This window comes from Marmota marmota, unplaced genomic scaffold (genome assembly GCF_001458135.2).
Source record: "Marmota marmota marmota unplaced genomic scaffold, marMar, whole genome shotgun sequence".
NCBI classification, from domain to species: Eukaryota; Metazoa; Chordata; class Mammalia; order Rodentia; family Sciuridae; genus Marmota; species Marmota marmota.
The window spans coordinates 12,190,991-12,204,610 of record NW_026000075.1 but is presented as its reverse complement, the minus strand read 5'-3'; the positions used below and the strand labels follow the sequence as shown (position 1 = coordinate 12,204,610).

General features: G+C 34.6%; 1 protein-coding gene across 1 annotated transcript in view; it reads left to right on the top strand.

Annotated features, from left to right (window-relative positions):
- The first annotated feature begins 2 nt into the window (after positions 1-2).
- Prkci (protein kinase C iota) overlaps positions 3-13,620 on the top strand; it is a 61,102-nt gene continuing 47,484 nt past the window's right edge. The window contains exon 1 of the mRNA XM_015494278.2: positions 3-164. Within this exon, the coding sequence (XP_015349764.1) occupies positions 64-164 (101 nt within the window). The 5' untranslated portion in view covers positions 3-63. The remainder of the gene's footprint in view (positions 165-13,620) is intronic.

Sequence of the window (13,620 nt, the reverse complement as noted above, 5' to 3'; positions counted from 1 at the left end):
AGCGGCGCCTGGTGCGGCCCCCCGCACCCTCGGCCGCCGGCGTCCAGGCGGGGCAGTGAGGAGATGCCGACCCAGAGGGACAGCAGCACCATGTCCCATACGGTCGGGGGCGGCGGCAGCGGGGACCATTCTCATCAGGTCCGAGTGAAAGCCTACTACCGCGGGTGAGTGTCTCGGAGCAGGGGTGTGGGTGCGAGCAAGGGGAGAGGCCAGCTAGGCTTGGCCTGGAGGAGGGAAGGGTGAGGGGCTGGAGGTGTCGTGGGCGGGTTGGGCCGGGCTGGCTGCTCGGGGTGAGGGGGTTGGTGACGAAGTGAACTGGGGAGGAGCAACCCAGCACTGATTGTAGGTACCCCAGGTGTGGTGCCGGGCCGGGGGAGTCGGGGACTTGAGCGGCAGCGTAGAGTCGGAGAAAGAAGCCTTGGTACAGAGTGTGTGCACCTGATGGGGACAAGTCGCTCCCCTGCCGAGAGATCTGCGGGGGCTGTACGTCATTGGTTTAGGTGTATTTGGGATTAAGAGTTGAAGATTCCTAGTCTTGTCTCAGGTAACCTCGGTTTGCAAGGCAGGACTATTTCAGTTGCTGGCCCTTGTGGCTCCCGGCAGGCCTAAAGCCTCTGGTTCTAAGTCAGGGTTATCTTTGCCGAGCAAAAGTTCATGGAGTACATCTGGACTATAGTCAGACCAGTATGTTAGATGTAGGAGTCATACCTAGGAGTAAAGTTGGTGGCGTTTTCAAGGATGTGTATTAGGTGTTGTGTCGTCGAGAGTGATAGGCAAATGTGTAATTAAAATTTTTCGAACCGTTCTGTATTAGTATTGTTTCAAGGACCATCTGATAAGGTGAGAAGAGGAAGAGTCACAGCTTTAAATTCTGCGGTCTTTCCTCATATTATTACCTAAGCTGTAAGTACTTTGGTTACCAGAAATAATTCAGTCCTGAGATCATCGTGTTAAATCACATTCTATCATCAGTGACGCACAGTACTCCCCTTCGTTTGAATTTAGCTGTGGTTTGAAATTTTTTGGAGGTAATTATATTTAGGAGTATTAGTAAGGTGAAAGGCTAGTGTAAGCACAAAGTTTGACACTAAGGATTAACAGAAAACCCGACTGCTTTGGCCCAACTTACTGCTTGTCTAGGCAGAAATAAATTGCTTAAAAAAAAAAAAAAAGAAAGAAAACACTCAAGGACTGCAAGATTGAAACTGCAGTGCATACTTTTACATTCCTGAGAGGATCAGTGAAGATAACAAACTTTTGAAATGCCTCTCGTTTTGATTTCAAAGAAAATATAATCCCCATTTGTCTTATTTATTAGATGTAAGGATTTACTAGTTTGAAATCAAGAAGCCCCTGTCTTCTGTAAAGGTTGACTGCATTCAGTAGTTTATAGGAGTTATATTGGACAGTATTATAACTGTTTTTACTTAAAACACAGGTAAAAGAGGTTTTGATTTTTAAAAACAATACCAATAAATGTTTTTTTGTTGTTGTTTCTTTTTCTTTTTTTTTTTTTTTTTTTAATATTTGTAGCTGTGTTGCCCAGTTTGGTTCATGGTTGCCCACCAATTTAGTAAGATGAGGAAAAAAACTTCCTTTTTAAAAAATTAATCTAATCCATAATTTGATAGATGAGACATTTCATTTTGGAGTATGTTCCATTTTTATAAAGTTGACAAACAGTCCATGAGTCATTAGAGGCAGAAATATAGTTTTTTTTTTTTAAAGGTGTATGATTATTGATAGTTCAACAAACAATCTAGATTGAGAATAAATACATGCACATGCAGGAAAGTACAAATTGTGCAGAGATGTAAAATAAAAAGTGTCCCTGTTTCTCCCCTCTACTTCCACAGGTTACCACTGCTGGCAATTTATTTCTAGTTTTTCTGAAGGTTGAATTTATTACTTTCAAAGTTGTACTTTCATTTCTTGATGTATCAATTTCAGATTGTATTTGATTTCTTTTCATTAGAAAGATGAGAAATTAAGTGCACAGTTCCTTTGTCTCCTGTCCTAGTGCCTTTCATGTTTTGGCTGTTAAGATATTTAGTTCTCTGTGTTACCTTCATGGTTTTAAATAATCTAAAATCTTGACTAAAATTTTGATGGCATCCAGTGACTCTGAAAGATAAATTAATGCTTCTTCATTTTTCCTACTTTTACTTAATAAGTGTAAATAAACATAAGTTAAAAATATTGTAAATGTCTCCTTGTCTCCATCCTCCCTTTTTATTTTGGTGGTTTGAGGATTGAACCCATAGCCTCCTACATGCCAGCCAAGTGCTCTACTAGTGAGCTACATTCACTGCACAGGTTCTCTTTTGGAAAGAAATCAGTCTGTTGTGCTCAGATATAGACATTCTATAGATATTTTCTTCACTTACTGATCCAATTACAAAAAAGAAGACACTAAGGACATACAACTTTTTAGTTGTTTTAACTAAAATTTGTCTAAGACATTCAAGTTAATTTGTTTTTGTTTTTGATGGTACAAGGAATTGAATCCAGGGCCTCCTACCACTGAGGTACATCCCCAGTCCTAATGTTATCTTTTAAAACTTAGAAAATTTGCTAAGGAAAGACACAATAACCTCTTGCCCTTTTGTGCCTTTTGTTCTATAAAAGCTTTCTAATATTACCTTTATTTCAAGACAGCAGCACTCTCTAAACTGTACAAATTTCTGTCCTCTGATATTAGATCTTTTAATATTATGTTTATTCACAATAGTCTAAACTGATGATTATACTAGTATATAGTCAGCTGTTCATTAATATATATGAAACTAAAATGAGTCACCAATGAAGGGTAGTTAATAAACAGATTGGCTAACTGGAATACCTACCTGTTATTAAAATAGAACATCCCTTCTTTATACTCAAAAATATAAGGACAATTGCATTTAAAAAGGTTTTCTTTTCCATTAGATCTCTTGAGCAGGCATTATCACTTAACTTTTCCCGTACTCCCTTATAACAGTATTTCTTTACAATGAATGTTGAATCTTGAGATAACCAGATTTCTTAAATGAATAAATTGCCTTCTCCCTTCAGCGATATGTATGCTATTCTTATTCTGCTGAATTTGATCCTTGTGAAAGTGTGATATAATCAACATTTAATTTGATTTTTCTCCCCTGGTTTTCAAGCAGGTGATTAATAGCACTGAGAATCTGATTTTATGGAGACCAACCTAAGGGTTGATGTCTCATGGCCAGCACCCTTCTTTTTCTAACATGAGAGCTTTTCAGTGAGTGGCCTTCTTCAATCATTACCTAGTGGTATTAGTTCAGAGGAAGAGAAACAGGTTTTGTTGGTTAGTGATAGATTGCTATTGTATGTGCATATCCTTATATAAAGTTATTTGATATTATGGGGTGGAATTTAACCACATAATGTCTGGATTACTCATATCCATATGGCATTATATGTTATGAGAAATTTTGCAAATAACTTTTAAAAATGCTTTTTTAAACTGCTGTTGTTGAACAGTGATAACAAACCATAGGATACCTTCTGTGCACATCTAGAAACAAAAAGGATCGTTAACTCCTTTTTTTTTTTTCCCCTCTTTTGGTGGTACTGGAGATCAAACCTAGGACCTGACTCGTGCTAAGTAGGTGCTCTGTCACCAACCTGCATCCCCAGTTAAGATTGTTAACTCTGCATATTTGGACTTTATAGCTGGTTTGGTGAAGGAGCGTGTAGGATTTTTCTCACTGTAAACAAGTCTTGTCAAGACTTGTTTCGAAAAGTGTTGCAAAATTATTTTAAGAATATAGTTTAGTAATGGTTCTGAGAAAATAAAAACAGTGTCTTGAGTTAAGCATTGGGGGAATGGTAGCAGGCTGATCCTAGAGTTTTTGGCATAGCACTCAGCCATAGGGCAGCTGATCCATAGTTTGGCCAGAGAGAAAAAAATAGGACAAGGTGGACTACTGCCAAATGAAAAAAAAGAGAGAGAGAGAGAGAGAGAGAGAGAGAGAGAGCGCGAGCGCAAAAGAGAAAAGAAAAAGAAACCCTCTCAGAAATTTGAATGGAATAATATGGAGATAAACTCTTATCAAGCGCTGGGGACTAAAGCCAAAGAGTTGGAGAACAAGGCAGGTGAGGCCAGAACTGACTGTATGCAAACTAAAGGTCTAAAGATACAAGAGCTGACAAGGAAGAAGCATTCTGTACAGAAAATTCTCCTAGAGGTCCTTAGTTTGTGATAGCTTTCTCATAGAACTCCTAGGCCTACCCCACCAATTTTGGGGGGGGGGGGTATAGGGGATTGAACCAGGGGTACTTAATCACTGAGCCATATCCCCAGCCTGAGACAGGGGGTCTCACTAAGTTGCTTAGGGCTTCACTGAGTTCCTGAGGCTGGCTTTGAATTTGCAATCCTCCTGCCTCATCTTTCCAAGCTTCCAAGATTACAGGCATATGCCATCTCACCTGGCCTAGGCCCAGGCCCCATTTCAAAGGTAACTTGAGTGACTGGTTTTTGTAAAAAATATTATTATTTTAATATTTATTTTTCTTTTTAGTTGTAGTTGGACACAATATCTTTGTTTTTATTTATTTATTTTTATGTGGTGCTGAGGATTGAACCTAGGGCCTTGCACGCTAGGCGAGCTCTCTACCACTAAGCCACAACCCCAGCCCCAAGTGACTGTTTTTTTAATGGCTGAAATGACCCTAGTTAAAACATGAATTTTAAAAATTCCAATCTTGCTTAGAATTTGGAGATTATTTGAACTGGGTTTAGTAAATACTGTTGAGCACCTGCTATAATCTGAACCCATGGGCTCTCCTGGACACAGGATGTAGAGATAGATGATACAAGCTTCTGCCTTTGAAGATCTAAGAGACTTGTGAAGAGAAAGATAAATATATATTTATGTTTATGTACATATATATCTCATTTATATCTTACATGTGTATTATAACTACATAGAGTTATAAAGGATTAAATTTGATGGGGAGGACTTGCAAGGTGCATATTGGGGAGGAGTTTGGGTGAAGGGAGCCTCTTATAGGAAGAAATGTCCACAGCTTTTAAAGGATAAATAGGGAGGGGGTTGGCACAGTGGTAAAACACATGCTTCACAAGCATGAGGCTCTAGGTTCAATCCCCAGGATCTCTCCATTTTCCATAAAAAAGGATAAATAAAAATTTGCCTGGTGAATAATGATGTCATTCCAGGCTTTAAATAACTGCATAAGGTTGGGGAATTAAAGTCAGTTTAGTTGTTGGTCTCATTTTCCTTCCTTATTAGAATAAAAAGTAAAAAGTAGGCACTGTTGAGAAATGGGCTAAAAAGTTCACAGGGGCTAGATCCTGAAGACCCATGAAAGATCACTCTTGGAACCAGAACTTGAGATGGATTGGTGGAGGATAAGACTAATTTGGAAGCTTATGAAATAATCTAAGGAGATGGAAGAAAGAAATGATTTGGTGGAGATTTTAGGGTGTAGAAATGATATAAATTAGAGATTTATTGCTGTTAGAGGAGTACAAAAACTAAAAAAAATATTTCTTGTTTGAGAGAACCTAGGTTATATACAAGGAAAAGATTTCTGGGAGAGGGAAATTCATTGCCAAAAACAATTTTGAGTTCTGGGTACTTGTGAGGCATCCAGGTTGGAATGTCCAGAATTAACTGAACATAATTTATTGTGTACCTGCTCTGTATGGCAAGCACTATGCATGACAACTAAACAATAGGAATGTGGCTGAGAATAATGATAGAAAAAATGTCATCAGTGGCCAAATACAGATCACAAAGACAAGGCACTAAAGTTAAATTTAAAACAGAAACATGAAGTGGAAAAATGCCCCTGTAGTCTCACATTCCCACTTTTTTAGGGCAATCCTTTTTAACTGTCTGAGCTATCCTCCGTGATATTAATGTATCTATATGTAGAGACATGTATTCACATACAAACACATAGACACACCCTTTTATTTTTCCAATAGATGAGTTCATGTTTCTTCATGTGCTTCTTCAACTTGATTTTTTTCATTCTTGGTCATCTTTTCATGGATAGATAGATGGTAGATAAATGGATCTCTTTCTTTGTAATTGATATATAGTGTTCCATAGTATTGTTATAGCATAATTTAATCTTTATGCTAGGAATCAAACCCAGGGCCTTACACATGCTAGGTAAGTAGCTCAATCACTGAGCTGTGTCCCCATCCCCATTAAATCTTTTTTTGTCCCCCTGATTGATGAACATTTGAAGTTGTCTTCATTAAGTCACTACTTTAAATAATATTAGAGGAGCATCCTTATATTTAATATATTTGCAAACAGGGCCAAAGATATTCTCATTTTAAAATTTGACATTTTCTTCCTCAAAACTTAATTTACACTCTCAGAAGCAGTATGTGAGTGACACTGTTTCTTTGTTTTTTCATTGCATGTTATGTGTCTTTTAAGTTTTTGACCATTGGGTCAGCAAAACAGTAACTTTCTAACAAGTATGCTTTTCTTAGGGGGTAGGTGGATACAGGGGATTGAGCCCAGAGGCACTTAACCACTGAGCCATATCTCCAGCCCTTTTTGTATTTTCTTTAGAGACAGGGTCTCCCTGAGTTACTTAGAGCTTCACTAAGTTGCTGAGGCTGGCTTTGCAACTTGCAATCCTCTTGCTTCAGCCTCCTGAGCCACTGGAATTACAGGCATGTGCCACTGTGCCCAGCACAAGTATGCGTTTATACATTATTTTAAAACTAATTTTATTGGTATATTATAATTATACATAATAGTGGAATTTTTGTGACATTTGTAAATGTATATAATTTGGTCAATTTTATTCCACAGTACCTTCACTTTCCCTCAAGTCTTCTCTTACACTGGTCCTCTTTCTCTAATCTCTGGTCTCTGTTCGACTTTGATGAGATTCCCCAACTTCCTTTATCCCCCTTTTTTCTCTTTTACATATGAGGAAAAAATATATGTCCCCGACTTTTTGAGTCTTATTTCATTTAACTTGATATTCTTCAGTTTCATCCATTTTCCTGCAAATGACATAATTTTATTCTTTATGTATAAATAAAACTCCATTGTGTATGTATATCACATTTTCTTTATCCATCCATTGTTGATGGATACCTAGGCTGATTCCATAACTTGGCTATTATGAATTTTGTTGCTATAAACATGGGTATGCATGTATCACTATAGTACACTAACTTTAATTCTTTTGGATAAATTCTAAAAAGTGATATATAGCTGGATCATATGATGGTCCATTCATAGTCTTTGGAGGAACTTTCATACTAATCTCCATAGTGATTGTACTAATGTACAATCCCATCAAGAGTATATAAATATTCCTTTTCCCCCACCTCCTCAGGAGCATTTATTATTCTTTGTATTCTTCATGATTGCCATCCTAAATGGAGTGAGATGACATCTCTGTAGTTTTGATTTGCATTTCCCTGATGCTAAAGATGGTGAACATTGTTTTCATCTATTGGTTGACCATTTGTATTTTTTTTTTTTTTTTTTGAGAAGTGTCTTTTTATTTACAATTTACTGTTTGGGTTGTTATTATCATTGGTGGTGGTAAGTTTTTTGAGTTCTTCATATAATTTGGATATTAATCCTCTGTCAGAAGAGTAGCTGATAGAGATGTTCCCATTATTTAGCCTCTCTCTTCATGCTCTGAATCTTTTCCTTTGCTGTGCAGAAGCTTTAATTTGATGCTATTCCATCATTTCCCAAGCTTTAGGAGTCCTAATGCCTATGCCTATATGTTGGAATGTTGACTCTATTTTCTTGTAGCAGTTTCAAAGTTTCTGGTCTAATTCCTAAATCTTTTTTTTTTTTTTTCAGTTGTAGATAGATACAATACCTTTATTTTATTTATTTTTATGTGGTGCTGAAGATTAAACCCAGTGCCTCACAAGTGCTAGGCAAATGCTCTACCCCTAAGCCACAACCCCATTGCCTAATTTCTAAATCCTGGATCCATTTTCATTTGACTTTTATGTAGGGATCCAGTGTCATTCTTCTACATATGGATATCCAGTTCTCACAGCACCATTTGTTTAAAAGGCTATCTTTTCTCCATTGGATGTTTTTGGTGCCTTTGTCAAGGATCAGATGACTGTAGTTGTGTCTTTTATTCTATTGGCCTATGTGTCTGCTTTCATGCCAGTACCATGCTATTTTTGTTACTATAGCTCTGTAATATAAATTTAAAAGCAGGTATTGTGATGTCTCTAGCATTGCTCTTTGTGTTTGGAATGGCTTTTGCTAATATGGTCTTTTATTTTTTTAAAAAATATTTATTTATTTATGTATCTTTAGTTTTTTAGGTGGATACATTAGTTTGTTTTTATGTGGTGCTGAGGATCGAACCCAGTGCCTCATGCATGCTAGGGGAGCACTCTACCACTGAGCCACCACCCCAGCCCCTGGTCTTTTATTCTTACATATGAATTGTAGGACTGTTTTTTTTTTTTTTTCTAGTTCTGTGAAGAATTTCATGGTATTTTGATAGGTAATGTATTGAATCTGTGGATTACTTTTGGTATTGTCATTTTAACAGCATTAATCCTGCCTATCTATGAATATTGGAGGTTTCTCCATCGTTTATTGTCTTCTTCAATGTTCTATATTTTTTATTGTAAAGATCTTTTACCTCAGATTTTTTTTTCTAGGGTTTTTTTTTTTTTCCTTCTTTTCCTTTTTTTCTTTTAAGGCTATTGTGAATGGATTTTTTCCTGATTTCTTTTTCAGTAGATTCATTATTGGTGCATAGAAAAACTATTGATTTGTATATGTTGATTTTGTATCCTTTACTCTGCTGAATTTGTTTCTTAATTCTAGAAGTCTGTTGAAGCTTTTCAGATCTCTAAGTATGGGATCATATCTTCAAACAGTGATAATTTGATTTTTTTTTCTGCTTGTATCCTTTTTATTTCCTTCTCTTGCCTAATTGCTCTTGCTGAAATTTCAGTTTGATGTACATTATTCATTATATTTCTTCTGGATTATCTTTATGTTGTTTGCCTATTTTTATGTTGTATTATTTTTCTTATTTGTTGATGGGGCACTGACATTTTTTCTTTTAACTTTGTCTTCATTTCCCAATCTGTTGCTTATCTTGAGTTTTTCATTTTTATGTAATCAAAGCTGTCTTTTTAATTTTTCCCCTCAGTGACTTCTTTTAGAAGGAACTATTTTCTGTTTGTTTTTGTGGCTTTCTTTTTAAGTTGTTGATGGACTTTATTTTATTCATTTGTTTATTTGTGGTGCTGAGAGTTGAACCCAGTCTTCACACGTGCTGGCCAAGTGCTCCACCACTGAACCACAACCCCAGCCCTATGCAGCTTTTTAAAGTATTATCTTTTCAAAGAATGGTATTTGGAAATTTAATCATCTGTAGTATTCTGATAAAACTTATTTTTAAAAAATTTATTCTAATGTTGCTTTTATTTACTTATTTATTTGATGATAGTGGTGATTGAATCTAGCAATGCTGTACCACTGAGTTACATCCCCAGCCCTTTATATTTTCATTTTGATAGAGGGTTTCACTAAATTTCTGAGGCTGCCCCTGAATTTGTGATCCTCCTGCCTCATCCTCCCTGAGTCATTGGGATTAGAGGCATACACTCATTACTGCACTCAGCTAAAAATTTGTTCTAATGCCAATTTTGAAGAGGTCATCCTTTCACCACTGATTTGAAATTACAACTTTGTTATATGCTGGTGCTTTTCTGTTTCATTAGTTTTTTAGAGTGAAATCAGTTTTTGTATATGCTAGGATTGGCTAATTACTGTAATATTATAGTTAATTTTACTGTGTTAGGAAAAGTCTATTTTATTAATTTTCTATTTCCAAATTTTCTTGGCTATTCTTGTGCATTTTCTTGCCCAGATGAATTTTAGAAGGTTTTCATAAGTTCAAAACAAAGGGGGAAAGGGTTAGCAACAACAAAAATCCCCTATTGTTATTTTGATTTGGAATCATATTGAGTATATTAATGTATAGATTAATTTGAAAATTTATAATTTTATCATACAGAGCTGGCTTTATAAGTATGTGATATCCACCTATTCTTTTCTTTCATATTTTTCAGCAAGGTTTTATAGTTCCTATTCCACTCTTACATATTTCCTGATGAGTTTATTCATATATAATTTTGTTGCTTTCATGAATGGGACCTTTTATTCTTAAAGGCTTACTATGTACCATCTTTTTTTTTTTTATTTTTCCTATTTCTTTTGCTTGCTTGTTTCTTGTTTTCTGTTTTGTTTTGTTTTTGAGTTGGAGAGTTGCTATGTTGCCCTGTTTTTTTTTTTTGTTTTGTTTTTAACTTCCCCTGAGTAGCTGAAATTATAGGACACACCACCTCACTTGGCTTTATACTCTCCATTTCTGTATGATTCAATTGAATTGGCTACTTTATTAACAATTTATTAGTTAACTGTCTTAGAATTTATAGGTAAATAATGTACCAGTTTTAAAAGTAGACAAAAGTGATAGTTTTGCCTTCATTTCTCTGTATCTTACCATCTGGCTAGAATTTTCCAGATAATGTTGAGTTGAAGTTCCAGCAGTGGTCTTTTATCATAATGAAATAGATCGATAAGAAGAAAATTTCATAGAGTGTCTTCAAAGATAACCTACCCTCCTTTTCTCTTTGAAATATGTTAAAGAACATACTTTTATAATGTACCTACCCTCTTTCCAACTATGGCAAATATTTTGTGCTTGTTTTAATTTAATCTTCACAGTGATGCTCAAGGGAGATATCATTATCTCCATTTTACAGATTTTAGTATTGAGATTCAGTGACAATACAAAACTGGGTTTTAAGCTTCAAATAGAATTTCTGTTTTCCCTTTTTCTGTGTCGATGGGGCTTTAGAACACAGCCTTTTGTTTTATTTTAAAATTCTCACTGTTGTTATTTTTGAGCCCATTATCTGTCTTCTAGATGTTAAAAACTGAAAGTTGCTTTGTGACTTTTTTTTGTAACAGTTAATTTGAAGGATGCTAATTTGAGATTATATGACTATTTCATTCTCCCCAAACCTTATATCCAGTGGTTTTAGCATCCATGGATAATCTAGCTTCAACCAATGTTTATACTGGTGTTTACAAATTTTTTTTTTTTTCCTAAATAGACTGTTATTTAAGAGAAAAGCTTATGTTGAAAATAGCAGAACTGACTATGATTCTTTTGGGGGTTATTTTTTAAAACATTAGGAAAACTTTAGATTTTTTATTAGAACATAGGAAATTGAATGCTTAAAGCAGTTTGTCTTCTGAAGCCTGACAGCATAATTAAAAATGCCTTTTTCTTCCTTTTCACTTTTTAAGTAAAACTAAATCCAAATTTGCCATTTTAGGAATCTTTGTGGCAAAGATCATTTTTTCCCCCTTTCTTTCTGGTTTTTGAACTTAAACCAGAAAATTATCCATGCATATTTTTTTTAAAAAGTACCTTTACAATGTAAAATCTTTATTTTGCAGCTCATTTTTAGCTTTGCTACTATAATAAGGATCTGGTGATTGTGGGGTGTTATGATCATGGTACTTTCCCAGTTATTTAGAGAAATGTTTACATAAAACTTTCTTAAATGTTTTAGTTCCTAGCACTTAACCTATTAAGTCCTAAGTCTTCCATTCTATGGATTTTTCAGTGCAGTTGGTTGGAAATAATAGGTGGGAAATAATAAAATAGGTTGGAAATAATAATCCAGAGCTTAAATATTATTTTATTAATATTGATCAATATTATTGGTGACTAATATAATTAGCACATTATAATTATATTCTTATTATGTATAATTATGTTATGTTATATACTATATTTAAGTTTTTATAGGTGTTCCACATTGGAACAATGGGAAAAAATGGGTTAAGGATTGGTAGTGATAAAGCATAACTCCTTCATTGAGTCTCTTAAAATTGTACATACTGATGCTTTTTTAAGAATTACACAGATATTTTAAAAATATTCGTTTCTTCTAATAAACATTTGTTACCTCTTAAAAAGCCAGGTTTCTGAAAATTCTTGTTACTTACAGATATGCTTACTACATGTTAATTTTAATTCCTGGTGGATTTTAATAAGGGAGTCCTATTTTGATGGTATCCAATACTATTTTCCTTCCCTTGCACTCAAGAAAGATACTTTCATATTTGTTTTTTGCTAGAGAAATTATATAGAATTATTTTCTTGTCTTCTAACTTAATTCCAAAATACGTTCTCCCAAATCCTTATGACTTCACAGAAGGCACTTTAAAAGAAAAATTGCTTTGAGACAAGAAAATTCTCTTTTAATGTTTTAGAAGAAGGAACTATTTTCTGTTTTTATTTTCTTTTTTAATATTTTTAAAATTTAAAACTATTTATAAAACTTATTTTAACTTGTTTAATATCATTTAAATTTACTTAGGAAATAATTTTTATGGCAAAATACCTCTACATGGTAGAGAAATTGAAAGTCTCTTTCATTCAGAAGTCTCCCTTAAAGTATGACTTTTTAAATGTTTTGTCTCCTCCAACCACCCTCAGTTAATAACTTTTAAATATTATCTTGTTCTATTATATCTGTTGCTCACTATGAAAGATGGGAATTTAGCATTGTATTTTCTCTGACCATGCTTAATTTTCCTTGTTATATTTGTGACTTTTTTGTTTGTTTGTGTTTTGGTGGTGGGTACTGGGGATCGAACCCAGAGGTGTTCAACCACTGAATCACATCCCCAGCCCTATTTTGTATTTTAGAGACAGAGTCTCACTGATTTGCTTAGGGTCTCGCTAAATTGCTGATGCTAGCTTTGAACTTGTGATCCTCCTGCCTCAGCCTCCTGAGCTGCTGGGATTACAGGCTTGCACCACTGCACTGGCTATATTTGTAACTTAAATAATATACCTTTCTGTACTTCAATTTTTAGTCATGTTTACATAAAATTTTTTTTTCCATTTAAGTGTACAGTTTAGTGGTGTTAACTATATTCACATTGTCATGCAGTCAATCTCTAGAACTTTTTCATTTTGTAAAACAGAAACTTTCTATCCATTAGAAAACTACATTTCCTCCTCCATGGCAATCACCATTCTGTTTTCCATTTCAATGAATTTGACTATTATAAGTACCTCATATCAGTAGTTCCACAGTATTTGCTTTTTGGTGACTGAGTATTTCATTTAACATAATATTTTCAATATTCATTAATGTTATAATATATGTTAGTTTCCTTCCTTGTTGAGGTTTCTTTTTTGAGAAAAGAAACATAATATTCCATTTTATGTAAGTACTTACTTATCCATTCATCCATCAATGGCCTAGTGCCATCTTTTGGCTCTTATGAACAATGTTGCCATGAATATGGGTATGCAAGTATCTGTTTACGATCTTGTTTTCAATTCTTTTTCATATATACCTAGAAGTAGAATTGCTAGATTATGTGGAAAATCTGTTTTTAATTTTTTGAGTAACTTCTGCACTGTTTTTCAGAGTTGATGCACCCTTTTACATTTCTAATGTGCAAGTCTTCTGGATCTCCATATCCCTGCTAACATTTATTTATTCTGGGTTTTTGTTGTTTGTTTTGTTTGCTTTTTCTCTCTTTTTTTAATATATATATATATATATAT